The sequence below is a fragment of the Phyllostomus hastatus genome, unplaced genomic scaffold (assembly GCF_019186645.2).
Source record: "Phyllostomus hastatus isolate PE091 unplaced genomic scaffold, TTU_PhHast_1.1 phas_scaffold_129, whole genome shotgun sequence".
NCBI classification, from domain to species: domain Eukaryota; kingdom Metazoa; phylum Chordata; class Mammalia; order Chiroptera; family Phyllostomidae; genus Phyllostomus; species Phyllostomus hastatus.
Window position 1 is genome coordinate 10,360,451 of NW_025334009.1, and position 15,715 is coordinate 10,376,165.

General features: G+C 60.2%; 1 protein-coding gene across 1 annotated transcript; it reads left to right on the top strand.

The window, feature by feature from the left end:
• Positions 1-363: 363 nt before the first annotated feature.
• On the top strand, positions 364-12,469 carry CSRNP1 (cysteine and serine rich nuclear protein 1). Its single transcript, XM_045857457.1, has 5 exons — positions 364-527; positions 7,136-7,389; positions 9,205-9,464; positions 9,969-10,283; positions 10,380-12,469. Exons 2-5 carry the CDS (start codon positions 7,176-7,178, stop codon positions 11,355-11,357), a joined length of 1,767 nt encoding a protein of 588 aa, XP_045713413.1. The 5' UTR covers positions 364-527; positions 7,136-7,175; the 3' UTR covers positions 11,358-12,469.
• The last annotated feature ends 3,246 nt before the right edge of the window (positions 12,470-15,715 follow it).

Below are 15,715 nucleotides of genomic sequence, written 5' to 3' on the forward strand. Positions count from 1 at the left end.
CCAGGAGAGAGGGCCGGCTGCAGCCAAGGTGGGAGGGCAGAAACGCTCCAGGGCAGCGCGGTGGGCAGGGTGGCCTCTGCGGTCGGGAAGAGGGGCAGCGGGTGGGCTCCCGGGGCCCGTACTCGCGGCCGGGGCGTGCACACACTTTCCCCTGCGCAGTCACCCTGGGAGAGTTGGCCCGCAGTCAGGGGAGGCCTCGGCGGGAGCAGGGCGGCCGGCGGCCGCAGCGCCCGGCTGGGGCGGGGGAGGGGGCGGCGCCTCCGGGGCGGGGCGGCGGGAGGCCTGGCCGGCAGCCGGGCGTGCGTCAGCGCGGCCAGCCCCGGAGTTTTCCACTGACGACGAGGGCGGAGCGGCGGGCGGGGCCGCGCAGACTGTCTCCCGCCGCCGCCGCTGCCGGATCCGCAGAGCCAGGGGAGGCAGGGCCGACGGCTGGCGGCCGAGCAGCGCACTCGGGGTCGCGGTGCGGAGGGCTTCCGCGGCCAGGACGCGTGTCGCGTCGGGGTACTTGGAGAGCGCCTAGCTGGCAGGTAAGCGCGGGGGGTGGGGTGGCTCTCGGCCGGACTGGACGGGACTTTGGGGAGGGGGCGCCCCGCGCAGGTGGCGCTGCCCCTCGGCCCCTGCCATTTGCCCCCTGACACCTCGAGTGAGAGCGGGGACAAGGATCGCCCAATCGGGCCCCAGACTACGTGACACCTCCGGGGTCCGTGGCGGGGAGGTAGGGACGGAGAGGCGCAGGTCTTCCGCTCCCCTCCCCGGCCCCGCCGCCGGCACCCCGAGAAGTCACGGCGCCCCGGGCCTTGCGCTGGGGGCGGCCGAGCCGAGGCAGCTGGAGGTGGCAGGGCGACGAGGTGCGTGTGTCCGCGCGTGAGTTTCCTTTTGACCCAGTTGCCTGAGAACTTTTCAGAAGTTCCTCTCGTGGCCGGAGCAGGTGACATTTGTCGTTTTCTTCCTCGGGCTCCCCCCGGGGGCGGATGCTGGGGCTGCCGGCGCGTGCCCGGCGCCCCTGGGAGGCGGGGATCGGGGAGGGAGTTGGAGGGATGAGCGAGGAGGAGGAGGAGGAGGAGGAGGAGGCTCCGTGAGTCACGGACCCCGGGAGGGAGCGAGGGAGGAGGGATTGTGTCGTACGCTCACCTGTTTGTCAGTCGCCGTCACACGCAGAGGCCACCGCTGTGAGTCACGGGCGCAGCCGGCCCGGCCATCCTGGGGCACACGTAGGCCGTCTCCCACGCACTGCCTCTCCCTTCCCCAGCACGTACTTCCTCCCGGTCCTCAGTTTCTCCTCCCCGGGGGCTTTTCCACCGGCTCGCACAGTGGAGACGCCGACTCCACAGCAGCCGTCACACACTTAGTCACTCCTGCTCCCTGGCACAGTCACACACGTAGCCCACACTGCTGACACAGAGGGTCCCTCCCCTGCTCCACGGCCCACCCGACACCTCCAGGCAATGTCCTCCAGTCCCAGAGGAGCGGAACTCATCCCCTCACTCCCAAACCCTTGACCTCCCTGCCCTCTGCGGTCTCCGCATCCCGAGGTCACCAAGGCCATTCCCCTTTCTCCCGGGCCCTCGTCCTGTCATCTCTCACCTAGCTCGGGCTGCGCGGTGGAACCGGTCACACCCCCTCCGGTCCCGGCGGTGAGCCATCTTTTTAAAATGCAAATCTGGTTTTGTCACTCCTTACTGAAACCCTGCTGTGGCTTCCTGTGCCCTCAGGCTAATGCCTGCCCCGGGAGGCTGGATCTGCTGCCCACCCCCCACCCCCTTCCCACTTGCCCCTCGGGCTCTCCCTTTCTCAAGCCCCCCCCCCCCCCCCCGCCTGCTGCGCCTCCTCCCTGGATCGCTTTCTACATCCCTTCCTCGGAGAGACCTGTCCTCACCCCCGGCTGCACCCCTACAGGCCCCTGCGTCGACCCTCCGTCACGACACACCACGAGGCTTGTAAACTCTGATTGCACAGCGGCCCACTCAGCTCGGAGCTGCAAGGGGCAGCGCTGGCGTCTGTCCTGCCCCCTGAGGGGGCAAATGGCAGGGGCCAGGGGAAGCGGAGTGCTGCCTGAACGGCGCTCAGCACTTCGCGGGAGCCCAATAAGCGTTTGCTGAATGAATGAATGAATGAATGAATGAATGAATGAATGAATGAATGAGTGGGGAAGGCCTGGCCGGCGGAGGAAGCAGCCGCTGTCAGGTGCAGCTTCTCTGCTGCAGAAGCAATTGCCTCACGTAGCCAAGCAAACATTTGGCACCTACCCAGTGCCAGGCCCTGGAGGCCAAGGCTGAGGAACTGTCTCCTCCCCCCATCACTTTCAGAGGGAGAGGTGGGGGAGGGGTGTGCCAAGGCTTCCTGTCTGCCCTCCCTGGGCTGCCCCGGCTGTTTGTCCAGCCCATCCCGTTGGGGGCTCCCCGAGGTGCTCAGAGATGCCCTCCCCTTCTCCCAGGAAGTAGTTCTTAGAGGGCCTGGGGGCAAGGGACCTCAGGTATTAGGGGAAGCTGACTGGCCCTGGGCTGGGGTCTGGTCTCTGAGGTTAAAAGACACATTTTTCAGATTCTTGGAGTTGGATGGAGGCTGCTGAAGGTGCCCCCTCCCCAGCACTAGCTGGGGTGGGAGCTGGGGTGGGGGCTGGGGCGTTGGGACAGCCGAGGTGTACAGAGGAGTTGGTGTGACTTTTCAGAGGCCCGGAGACTGTCTCTCCCGCCGTCCCCCCAGCCCCCACCCCACCCCGCCCCAAGTAGCCTTTGTTTGTTTGGTTCCCAGGGTGAGGTGGCCTTCCCTGGATTCACACAGTAAGGCCTGAGTGAGTAGATAGTTGTGGTGAGAGGGGCGGGGAGGTGTGCCCCCCCGGCCCCCGCCCTTGGCCTGGCTGTCAGCTCCTGTGTGTGGTGGCAGGAAGGCGGCATGATTCTCAGGGCCCAGGCAGAGCCGGAAGGAGCCTGGTTCTCTTTGATTCAGCGCCTGTCTCCGGGGCTCCTGGGGGTGTGGTATTTCAGTCTGAGCCCGCTCCTGGGAATTGCTTTTCCTTCCTCCAGGACCCTGGGAGGGGGCTGTGCTCACCCTGGGAACAGTGCCACAGTCGGGATCCTGATTCCTGGGTAGCTGCTGGGGGCCCCTCCCCCACCCTCTGACTCACTGTCTGACACTTTTCTTGGACTCTTCCACTATCTTTCATTCCTTTTTCTGACTTGGCCTCTCCTCCTCTCTGCCTGAGTCTTTTTGTCTTTATCTTCTGCCTGTGCGGCTCTCAGCCTCTGGATTCCCAGGTGGGACGGGGGCTCCTCCCCCTCCCCCTTCCCTCCCCCCAAAGGAGTATTAGGGAGATCCCTTCCCATTGCATTCCAGGCCTGCAGATCCTGCTGGGGTTCATCACAAAGCCTGCAGCGTGCCACCTCAGCTTCCTTGTACCCTGGTTTCTCTGTCTGCAGCCTTGGAACTTGTAGCCCCTCATCTTAAGCTCCCGGTCAGTACATATGCCCGAGGCAGAACCAAGGTGTCAGGCTGGAGCCTGCTTCCTTGACATCTCTATGTGTTTGCTCAAGGGGAACTGGGAGCCTCTTGAGATGCCCGCTGTGGCACCTGCCTGCAGCCCGAGCTTTCTCCTCCCTCAGAGCCACCCCCTTCTGGGTACCATTCTTGTTCAACCCTCCGCTGCAGGCTGGGGGAGGAGGGGCGTGCGCCCACCACCCTGAAACTGTGAAAGGCAGCATTAGATTGCACTGACCACTTGCTCCGAGTCCCCCACCCTCTGCCCAGGCCTCATGTGCTTCATCTTGTTTATACCTGATACAAAGCGCCCACCTGCCTACCTTTGCTCGTCCTCAGGTGCCTTCCATATGCCAGCCTCTGTTCTCAGCACAGGCACAATGACAGCGAGGCTGAGAGGCCCCCAGCCTGTTGCAAGGGAGATGGGCAGTGAGGCCACTGCAGCGGGGAGCGGGGAGCTCAGGGCTGTGATGTGGGAATCTCCGGGCCCAGAGAGGCATGTAGTCAGCGAGGAGGAGTGGGGGTGTCAGGGAGGCCCACTTGGAGATGATTTCCGAAGGAGAGGGAGGCTGGGCCCCAGCTTGTGCCAAGGCCGGGAGGGGAGCAGGTGCGGCCATTAGGGACGCCACAGGGTCAGCTGGAGTATCAAGGGAGAGGGCCTTTTGGGGAGACTCAGAGAGTACGAGCCTGGAGGAGAGGCAGCAGCTAGGCCTGCTTCAGCCTCACAGGAAATGCTAGACGATCCTGAGGGCGCGCTTTCCTAAGAAGAGCTCCGGAGTGATTCGAAACGTGCGGGGGCAGGTAGATACAGGATTTGGGAAGGTTACGCAGGCTGCAGGGGGAAGAGTGGTGATGGGGAGAGGACAGGAGCCAGAGCTGTGAGGACACAGGCCTAAGGGTCATACGCCTTTAAAATCACAGGTGACATACCTCAAATGCATGAAGTATTTGAATCTTACGTGCGCAGCTAGGTGGGTGTTTATTATTCTAGACACCCATGGAACAGACCCCAGCCAGGGCATCTGAGACCATTTCCAGACTTCTTCCCCCCTCCCTGCCGCCGAAGATTCCTTCATGGCTGTCCCCACTGCATCCCCACCCCTGCCTCCCCAGGAACCCCTATTCTAACTCTTACGGTCGCTGACCGGGTCTGCCTTTTCTTGAGCTCCACTCACATGCGTGTATTCCTGCGTCTGGCTTCTTTCACCCAGCATGGCCAGTGGGATTCGTCTGTGTGGTGTGTATCCTGCAGCTCGTCCTCCTTTTCACGGTGTAGAATGACCTGTTCACTAATACGTACTCATTCATTCATTCATTCATTCATTCGCGTAAAGCCTCCCAGTGCTGTGAGGTTTTAAGACAAGGGGTTGCAGTGGCAAGGTTGAGGGACTAGCCCAGGGTCCCTCAGCTGCCAGGGCTGACATGCAGGCAGTCTGGCTCTGGGGCGAAGGTTCTTGACCGTGTGCGGGTTGGCCTCCAGGGTGCCTGCTGAGTCTGCGCCCCGGCCTCGTGCGGATCCAGCGAGCTAACGTGCGGCTGGATGTGGATGCGGGGAGAGGGAGGGAGGAGTTGAGGACTGCAGGCTTCTGGCTTGAGTAACTGGGTGGGTGGCAGTGCTGTTACTAAGACGGGGAACACAGGAAGAGGAACAGATGGCACGGTGGGGGGGTGGGGAGCAGAGACAAGGGGTTCGATCTGGGGCCTGCAGAATTTTATGTTTCTAGGGAACAGCCAGGCAGGAATACCAAGTGGGCATTTCGTTTTGCAGGGAGGGGTCCCGGCCTCAGGTGAGCGATGAGGGGCAGGATCAGCACCCTGTAGACAGACACGTCTGTGGCTTGGGAAGGGGTGGGTTCTCCTGGTGGGATGGGGGTGGGGGCAGCGTGCCTGGGGGTGGCCTGCCCGTGTGTGTCTGAGTCTGTGGTCTGTGAGTGTGCGTGTGTGTGTGTGTGTGTGTGTGTGTACGCCTGGCTCTGGGTCGTGAAGTTCTCCCATCTCCTGGGAGAGCCTGCGGGTCAGCTGGGAGCTGGGTTGTTTTTGTTTGTGGTTTGACCTTGGGAGGGGGGTGCCAAGCCTGAGAAACTACCCCCTCAGAAGCCCCCGGAAACACCTGTGTGTCCTCTTTCCCCAGGGCCCAAGGAGGGGGCTGCAAGGAGGGGGGCTGCCTCTCGTTTCTCTTGTCCCTGCAGGGAGAGGCTGTCCCTGGAAAGAATTTTACCCAGTGAGTCCAGTGACAGCACACCCTCTGTGTCTAGGATCCAGGGACTTTGTAGGGAGTTTGGCAAAGGAGGAAAGGGGTATTCAGAAAGGATACCTGAGGAGGGGGGGATCGCCAGCCTTCTGGTTGGTTTTTCCTGTTCTCTCTCATTTCCTGTGATGGCCGTGGGGGAGGGGCTCCCCAGCCCTGGGGCCTCTGCATCGTTTCCCCTTCCTCCCGGTGACCTCCTGGGGGCCGACCTCCTGGGGGCCGGCTGTGAGTGCCACCGGATGTGCAGAGACAGGTAGCTGGCTGTGGTCAGCCCTCGGGACTGAGTCCTTTGGGGATTCCCAAGCAGCAGGAGGGACTGTTACTTGCCTTGGCATTTAGGGGAAGGAACCCCAGGTCCCCTCCACTGCACTTGGACAGGGATAGAAAGGCTGAGGGAATCTGGGTGCATTCCCAAGGAGGGCTGAGGCCTTCAAAGGGGGGGGACATGAGTGGTGTGTCCTGGGGTGCTCCAAGTCCCCGAGCTACAGACTGGAGAAAGTGGGACATTGTTGTGGCAGGTCGGTTATATGAGAAGAGGTTTTTTTTTTAAGGGAAAAAATAATTTCCATTGGAAGTTAATTCAGACAAATGGCTAGATGTTGGAGTGGGAGGCAGAGGTAGGTGACTCTTGAAGACCAGACAGGAAGATGGGAAAGAGGCACGGAGCCTGGGGGCTCCGGGTGCCGTCCTCAGGCCTGGAGGCAGGGGACTTCTCCTCCTGCGGAGCCGGGGGTTTCTGAGGGAAAGTCTGAGCAGGTCCTTCCCAGGAGAGGAGGGACTCAGGAAAGTCCTGGGAACCAGGGCCAGCGTCGACGCCAAAGCCAAAGCCAGCCTGTGTGCCAGAGTATCCCGGTTAGCCTGGCCCTGGAGTAAGGCCCGCAGCTGTCCGGTGTCTGCGGGGCCGTGCGCCTGTGGGTGTGCTGGGAGTAGGGGGGAGGAGGAGGAGGAGGGGAGGAGGAGGAAGCAGAGCCACTGCCTCGCAGAGAGCCACACACACAGCCACACACACACACAAAGGCACACAGATGCGAGCTGTGTGAATCACCCAGCCGGTGAGTCAGCCCCCAGGATTCCCGTCGGGGAGTGATCAAGGCCGTGCAGAGGTCTGTCGGTCCATCTGCTGGTCTGTGTGTGTGTGTGTGTGTGTGTGTGTGTGTGTGTGTGGGCGGGTGGTAGGAGGCAGTGGGGATGGCATCTGGCAGTGTCCTGGGAGGGCTTCCTCGTACGGCGGGGGGTGCCTCCAAGCGCCAGGAGACAAGGGTCTGGGTCTTAGTGCCTTGTCTTGTGCCGAGAAGCCTCCTGGGGAGCTCCCGGGGCTGGGGCACCTCGAAGGGTGGGTGGGAGAGGTGATGAGCACAGCTGAGCCCCCTCTCGGCCTCAGGCCTGCCACTGAGCTTTCTCCTTCCATCCTAGGCTGTCTGCGCCTGGACCCTAGCGCACCCCTGGACCCACCATGACGGGGCTGCTGAAGAGGAAGTTCGACCAGCTGGAAGAGGATGACTCCTCGCTCTGCTCATCCTCTTCATCTTGGTCCTCCTCGGGCCGCCACTCCGGCTCCTGCTCCCCAAGCTCCTCAGTCTCCCCAGCCTGGGATTCGGAAGAGGAGGGCCCCTGGGGTCAGACACCCCTGCCCGACCAAAATGCCGGTGGCCCCCGGAGTTTCACCCGTGAGTCCCCACCCCCCCGGGAAGCACAACACACCCCTTTCCTAAAGATGAAACGGGGAGGCTTGTGACAGAGCCATCCTGGCCTCTGGAGGCTGTGTCCCCATGGCTTGAGCTCCCCTACTTGGCGCTCTGCCTCGTCCACTTCACGGAATGCAGTGGCCACTTAGGAATGCCCATTGTCCAGAGGCAGTTGGCCCGGGCTAGATTCACCTTTGACCTTGGGACTCCCCTGCTGCCAAGTCATGACATTCGGAACAGAGCTCCTGAGAGTGGCCCTCAGGCTCCCCGGCCCAGCTCCTCCCTTCTGTTCCAGTTTCGTTTCTCCGGCTTTCGCCCTGTCCTCCTTCCAACTTCTCCGCGAGAGTCCCACGCCCGCACTTCTCCGCTGCGAGCCTGTCGGGCCGGTCCCTCCCCTGCCGGAACGCTGCTGGGCTTTGCCTGAGCAGCGTGGAAAGGTTTTCTCGCAGTTAGTTTTCCAGCTGGCATGATGCACGATTCCCAGACGGGCAGAGCTGGCCCTGGAGCGGTGGTCTTGACCTAACTTTGTATTATCGCTCCCGCAGCCCCGAGCCGCCTTCCGAGACATTTTTTCCTAATCGCCCGCACCTGATAGTTCACTACCCCCGACATGGCATCTGTGTATGTGCTACGTGTGTGTCTGCATCACCTGTAAAACAGGGTGCTTGTCGGCACGTGGGCTCCAACAGCACGCGAACTGACGAAATGGTGGTGGGTGTGTGCTGGAGAGACAAGGATGGCTTAATATTATAAAATCCAGTCTTCTCGTTTACAAACCGATGGTGTCGCGGGCGGGTGGGGAAATAACAAGAGCTACTCTCGATGCCAAAGGAATATTTGATAAAATGTAATGTTCCTTTGAGATAAGAAGCTTGGTTCATAGGGATAAGTGAATTCTACTTAAATGTTCAAAAATATGTTTCATCCCCAAAGCTGATTCTGGTTAGTGAGGCAAATACTGGAAGCATTTCCCACTGAGCCAGGAACAAGATGAGGGTGCTCTGTGTCACCGGCCTTAGTTAACATTGCTCAGGAAGTGTTAGCCAACTCGGCTTGCGGAGAGACTAAGAATCCTCCGTATTGCACGAGGTCAGGCAAAATTGCCGGGACCAGCAGATGGTTGCCCACCTGGTGAATTCAAGAAGATAAACAGAAAACCTTTTGCAAGGGAATGCCCTCAGGTAGTTTTTGTTGCAAATGAATATATTAAGTTGAGATATATGGAATTGCCAACATTCAGCTACTTGATTATAATTTCTTATGGTTCAACCTAATAAAAAAAATAATATACCAATATATGTATTGAATATATATAATTAATAACTTATTCAGGGAAGGCCTTTCTAAGCCTGTTGCAAAACACAGAATCTATAAAGGGAAAAGATCAATACATTTTGGTGACATAAACCTTAGAATTTCGTAAAATGCCATGAACAAAAATGAAAGACTAAAACATTTTCATAGGTAGGCTAGAGGGACGCTTCTTGCCTCTAACATCAAATGTAAAGAGTTCCTACAACCAAAGAACTGCAGAATACCGTACAAGAGACCTGTAATGGGCCGATAAAGATGTTCAGTCTTCCAAATGCCATCATTTCAGCCGTGCTGACATAGGAGGGGTGTTCAGGTTTACCCAGTCCGGTCCCGGCCAGGCTGGCTCCTCAGTTTGAGCCCATGCCCTCTGGTGGGGGCAGGGAGGACAGAGGAGAAGGTGTGAGGAGAGGTCGTTCGGCAGCGTCTTGCAGGCGGCTGTACACAGAGAACTCAGGCTCTGCCCCCTCCCCGCCTGCCTTCCAGCCCCATCCATTCTGAAGCGGGCCCCCCGGAAGCGCCCAGGCCGAGTCGTCTTCGATGGCATCACCGTCTTCTACTTCCCTCGGTGCCAGGGCTTCACCAGCGTGCCCAGCCGTGGCGGCTGCACTCTGGGGATGGCCCCTCGCCACAGCGCCTGCCACCGCTTCTCCTTGGCCGAGTTCACCAAGGAGCAGGCCCGGACACGGCAGGAGAAGCTCCGCCTGCGCTTGAAGGAGGAGAAGCTGGAGGTGCTTCGGAGCAAGGTAGGGAACGCCCTCCAGGGCCCACAGTGGGGCAGCCCCTGAAGTCCTAGCCTTGAGGGGGAAGGGCAGCAGCGGCAGGCCGTTTGCTCCTCATGTGTTTGGGGAAAGGGGCCCACGAGGCAGCAATGGCTGGATTGGGATCTGTCGCCTGGATCATCTGCAGGCAGAGGGAGGCATGGAGGGACTCGGGCTTACGCAGGGGCCGGGGAATGGTGCCTGACTCTGTCTGACCTCACTCCGGGGGAGGGTGTGGAATTGACGGACACTGGGGGGTGGTGTATCTGGTGGGGGATGGCATTTGTCCTTGAACTGGGAAACGCCATGAAGAGGAAACCCCTTTGCAAACCTGCCGTGGCAGTGCTCTCGGCTGTCCCGGTCACTGGGACGCACAGGGCCCAGCCCAGAGTAAGCACGTGGGCAGAGTTTGTCCAGTGACTGGTAGTAGAGGGAGCTAAGAACACGTGTCTATGCCTCTCACCTCCCTCCTGTCTCCCCTGGATGCAGCTCGCAGATTCTGGGGTGCCCGAGACAGAGGCTGGCCTGCCACTGACAGTGGACGCCATCGATGACGCCTCTGTGGACGAGGAGCTGGCGGCGGCCGTGGCAGGTGGCCGGTTGGAGGAACTGACCTTCCTGCAGCCCTACCCGGCCCGGAAGCGGCGGGCCCTGCTGCGGGCTGCGGGCGTGCGGAAGATCGATCGAGAGGAGAAGCGGGAGCTTCAGGCTCTGCGCCAGTCCCGGGAGGATTGTGGCTGCCGCTGCGACAGGGTCTGTGACCCCGAGACCTGCAGCTGCAGCCTGGCAGGCATCAAGTGCCAGGTGCGGTGATAGGGCTGGGCTGGGAAGGGGAGCCTGAGTGTGGGGGCTTCCCTGGGCTCCTCAGCATCCTCACGTGTGCCTCTCCCTTCTCTGCAGATGGACCACACGTCGTTCCCCTGCGGCTGCTGCAAGGAGGGCTGTGAGAACCCCAAGGGCCGCGTGGAATTTAACCAGGCGCGGGTTCAGACCCATTTTATCCACACGCTCACCCGCCTGCAGCTAGAGGAGGGGGCTGAGAGCCTTGGGGAGCTGGAGGCCCCTGCCCAGGGTGGCCCACCCAGCCCCAGTGGGCAGGCCCTGGCCCCCGCTTTCCCACTGGCCCAGCCCCCTGTGGGCAGCGAGCTAGGAGACCACAGCTGCAGCAGCGACATGACCGATTCCTCCGCAGCATTGGGCGCTAACGAGCCTCCTGACGGCCCTGCCCATCCGGCCCTGCCCAGCCCTGGCTTCCAGCCTGGTGTGGATGATGACAGCCTGGAGCGGATCCTGAGTTTCAGTGACTCTGACCTGGGTGGGGAGGAGGAGGAGGAGGAGGAAGCGGGTGTGGGGAACCTCGACAACTTCAGCTGCTTCCACCTAGCCGATATCTTCGGTACCGGAGACCCTGGTGGCCTGGCCAGCTGGGCCCACAGCTCTAGCCTCACATCAGGCATCCTGGATGAAAACGCCAACCTGGACGCCAGCTGTTTCCTCAACGGCAGCCTCGAAGGGTTGGGAGAAGGAAGCCTCAGCCTCCCTGGCATCTCGGTGCCGCCCGGCACGGACGTCGGCCAGAGCCACTCCGTGGACCTCAGCTTGTCTTCCTGTGACTCCTTTGAGCTGCTCCAGGCCCTGCCTGACTACAGTCTGGGGCCTCACTACACCTCCCAGAAGGCGTCCGACCGTCTGGACAACCTGGAGGCACCCCACTTCCCCTTACCTGCCTTTTCCCCGCCCGCGGACACCAGCGTCTGCTTCTTGGAATCCATCCTGGGCTTGTCTGAGCCAGCTGCTGAGGGCCTGGGCCCCTTCATGGACGGCCAGTTGTTCGAGGACACTGCCCCGGCGCCCCTGGTGGAGCCCGTGCCCGTGTGAGGACCAGGGTGCCTTTTCCCGGCCCCGAAGGCCCTGTTGCTGCTGTCGTACTGTCGGGGCTCTCCGAGGCCTGTGTGTGACTGTCTCCCATTGGCTGGCTCGCCCATGTGGGCACTCCTAATTTTCATGCAACACTCTGGATGGATTTATTATTTATTTTTATAACTTTCTGTGCTGAAGAGAAGGTGGGAGGGGGCTTCCCCCTTTAGCCGCCGCCGGGCCCCCCAGCGCCCACAGTCTCTTCCACCTCCATGGCCCGTGCCAGGAAGAGGAGGGTGTGATGTTTCTTAGCCCAAAGATGGCGGGACAGGGCTGGAAACATCCGCCTCTTCTGGCTTCTGCCACCCTGAGCCCTAGCCCCTCTGGGTGGCTGAATCCTCTGGACTGTGAAGACTATAATTTATTTCCATAATTTATTTGGAGACTAGGTGGCTCAGGCTTCTCAGCCCTGGCTGGTGGGCAGTGCTGAGGTCCGGGCGGGGTACAGACCCCGAGAATCCCTTTTGCCCTGCGGCCCTGCCCTGCTTGGTCTCACGTCCAGACCAGGTGTGGATTCGAGCCCCGTGTCCACTGTGGCAGCTGCCTGGCTCTGGATGGCTGAGCAGGGGCGGGACTGGCCTGACCAACCGTGACCAAAACCCTCTCCCGACCCACTCAGCCCCCTCCATTTCCTGTCCTCTGCCCCGTCTCCCCTCCCGCAAGGGCCGCGGCCTCCGCTCCGGGCCCATCCGTGTAGGGAGGGGAAGCGGGAGGGCCAGGGGTGCGCCTCAGGGCCGGCCCGCAGCACGCCCCTGCAGACACGGTCTGCGGGCTTTCTGGGCACGGCACTCCCGCCCGGCCCACCTGCCTGTGCCCTCCGGCCGGTTGGCCAGGGCCTGCGGTGGTGCCTTATGGCTTTTATGCCTGTTTGCTGATGTTGCGATTTGCATCCTAATTTCTATATTGTCTCTGAATATTCGAACTATAATTTATTCATTTTTCTCTGTGTCTGTGCCAAGAAGCCCGGGCTCTGGGCCTGCCCTCTTGCCCAGGAAGCCTTGCCAGCCCGTGTGCTTGTGGGAACACTTTGTACCTGAACAGAACAGGTACCAATAAAGAGGCTCTATTTTTAATGGTGTGGTCTGCATTTGTGGGACGGCTCGGAGCCCCGGTATGCCCGCAGGAGGCAGGGGTGGGGAGGGAGGGGCAAGCCCTGCAGGGCAGTGTGCACAGAAGCTGTGGGGGGGGGGGGGCGGGCAGCGTTGGGGACACAGGTGCAGAGCCTCCTTCCATGCAGGCCAGCCAACCTGGAAACAGGAAGCCAGCTGAGGGAGGCTGGCCAGGGGCAGGGAGCAGCTTTCCCTTTGGAAGAACCCACCTCTTCCCAGGGGTCTCCGGGGGTGGACAGTCTTAGACAGGCTATGCGCTTGGGTGGGTAAGGCCATACTCCCCCCCACTCACCCACACTGAGCTGGGGCCTGGCCCTGAGGGGTCATCACTCCTCTCCCCTGAGGGGGAGGGAGGCAGTGGGATAGGGTGGGTAGAGGCCTTGTGTGGGGCTGAGCTACTGAGGTCCCTGGGGACCTGAGCACGAAACACCAGAAGCTGTAGAACTTCATCCACCTGCACCAGCCAGACCTGTCTGACCTGTCCCCGGCAGCTTGGGCTGCAGGCCAAGGGAGCAGGCTGCACTCTGCCCTGGTGAGCCCCATCTGGGGGCCTGAGGAGCAAGGCCAGCCTCCCCCTTGGGGAGCCGGAGGGGGGACACCCGCAGCAGCTCCAGCACCCTGGCTGGAAGCCTCTGCAGGCTGCGACCCTGTAGACAAGCACTGGGAAGGGGGCCCGAAAAGGAGACCTGACTTGGCTCTCCCTGTTCTCACTCTCCGCCTCTGCTGGTCCGTGCTGGCCTCCCGTACTTCCTCTTTGTGGTTTACTGGTCAACAGCCTGGACAGAGAAGGCCAGGTTTGAATCCCAGCTCTTCTACTACCCAGTGGGGTTGCGTATGCAAATGACTTCCCTTCACCGGCCCTGGGAGTCCTCAACTCTGCAAAGGACGCTGCTCACCTACTGAGCTCGTTCAGTGGATACACATACGCAGCACTCAGAAGAGAGCCTGCAACGTGCAAGCCTCGCGACTTCCATTCTGTTTCCGTGTTTTGGCTTCTTTCTTCTATGTTTTAGCCTGTTTGTTTTTTTGTTCTTACTAGTTTTATCAGCTTTTTTTTTTTTAAGATTTTATTTATTTATTTTTAGAGAGGGAAGGGAGGGTGAAAGAGAGAGAGAAACATCAGTGTGCAGTTGCTGGGGGCCATGGCCTGCAACCCAGGCATGTGTCCTGACTGGGAATCGAACCTGCGACACTTTGGTTCGCAGCCCGCACTCAATCCACTGAGCTACACCAGCCAGGGCTCAGTTTTGTCAGCTTTTAGGCATGTCTCTTGCTTTAGGACATGTGTGGACACGGGCACACGGCCACATCGTCAGCGGCCACTAGAGGACCATGCTTGGGGTCTGGCTGTCCCTGGAGGCAGCTGAAGCGGGGACGGCCAGGGCTCAGGCTTCTCAGGGTGGACTGCCCCGGGACACCCAGTGGTCCTGTCTCGCCTCTTACTGGTCCCGGGGAACCTTTCCGTAGAGATTGCTTCAGCATGCGTGAGCCCAAAGCTGGGTTTCTCCAAAGGCTGAGAGGCTCCAACGGGAGAGCCTGGGGCCTGGGCGGACGCCTGCAGCAGCTCCAGTGCCCCGGCTGGAAGCCCCCACAGCCCCGGCCCTGTGGCCATAGACCATGGCTAGGCTGTGCGTGCCCACTCCTACCTAGAGCCACGGGGTCACTTCTTCGTTTTGTTTTTTTGTTTTTTTTTTTAAAGAAAATGAAGTGTTCCCCATACAGACAGACCTGTCTCTAACATAACCCGCCCGGAGAAACCGGGTTGTACAGCACACCCTAGTAAAGTGGGCTGTTTTCCCACCAGGAGGATGGCAGTACCCCGGGGGTTGGGGGGGGAAGCATTCCAGGCCATCGGCTCACACCAAGAGGCCACGCACGTGAGCGCGGTGTGTCATGGAGGCAAGGCCCAGTAGCCATCGAGGGCAGCCTGGGCTGATCTGAAAGAGATCCTTGCCCCGTTCCCTGTCCCCAAGCCCTAGTCAATGAACAACTCCTCTTCCTAGCCGTGCCGTGTCCACATTCTGCTCAGACTCAGTATTTTCCTCTGTACCAATTACATCGAGATGCTTAAAAGTCAGAACCGTGCCATGTGACAGCACCCACGGATTCATGAGTTTGTTATGCTGTTTTTCTCCATTATACAAAAATATTTGAGCACATAGTTATTACACTTTAAAATGCTTGGTGAAATATCATCGGCAGGGGTTTGTAGCATGCTGTGGGAACACACAGATGTCGCCGAATTTCCCACCACAGAGGGGGACACTGAGACCGAGAGAAGGGAAGGAAGGGTCTTGGGAAGGTCACACAGGCAGATTCTAGACCTCCTGACTCCCAGTTCAGAGTCCCTCCCACCCCCCCTCTCCCAGGTCGGGCCGGCCCATTACCGCCATTCTGAAAAACAGGAAGAGAGGCATCCACGCGAAGGTGACCTCTACCAACCCCCCTGCAGTTACACTGAACAATATCCATCTAAATAGGGACCTAGCTTTGGGCCCCGTAGGTGTCGAAAGGTTTCTGGAGGGTGAATTAGTCAGCCTGTCTTTCACAAAAGCTGAAGTGGGAATTCGTTTTCCTTGGGACGCATTCCCCTGTACTAGGCAAGGTCATCGGGCTTCCCCTGAACCGGTGAGGACCAGCAGAGGCCAGCTGCAGACCTGGCGGGGAGCAGATGGAAGGGATGGGACAGAGTGGGCCTAGGACCCTCTCTCATCAGCACGGCTGGGGCGCAGGCGCAGCCCCTGGTCCTCAGGTCCGGTCTCGCCGCCGCCAGGGAGGATGCCGCGAGCACCTCCACAGGGGCAGGGAGGAGCATTGTTCCTTTGGCTCCAGGACGCAGGGGACCAGGCAGGACAGGAGAGGCGTTTACAGGGCTCACATCACAACATCACAATAGCTGTAGGGTGGTGTTGTTTTTTTGTTTTTTTTTTTTGTCTTTAACCACCTCTTTGTTCCCTTCTGCCCCCTCGCAGGGCCTGGGACAAAAGTGGGGCCCACAGGAAGGTGCCCAGGGAGCTCAGCAGAAGCTAAGCTGATGGATCATGTCCCTGTTCCCCGGGGCAAAACTGTTTCCTGGGCCTTGAAACCATAAAGCTCCGGGATGCCCCTCAGGCCGGAGGAGGCGTGGTTCAAATAACTCACACGCCACAGAGATGGGGAAACATACGTCCTTTTCTGAATCTCTTCTCCACTGACCCCCACCCCCCCGAC

Bases quoted from the DNA above. Each gene is read 5' to 3' on its own strand.
- CSRNP1 (XM_045857457.1), top strand. From the start codon at position 7,176: ATGACGGGGCTGCTGAAGAGGAAGTTCGACCAGCTGGAAGAGGATGAC. The intron at 9,465-9,968 runs GTAGGGAACGCC...CCCTGGATGCAG, and splicing joins TGGAGGTGCTTCGGAGCAAG to CTCGCAGATTCTGGGGTGCC. The intron at 10,284-10,379 runs GTGCGGTGATAG...CCTTCTCTGCAG, and splicing joins TGGCAGGCATCAAGTGCCAG to ATGGACCACACGTCGTTCCC.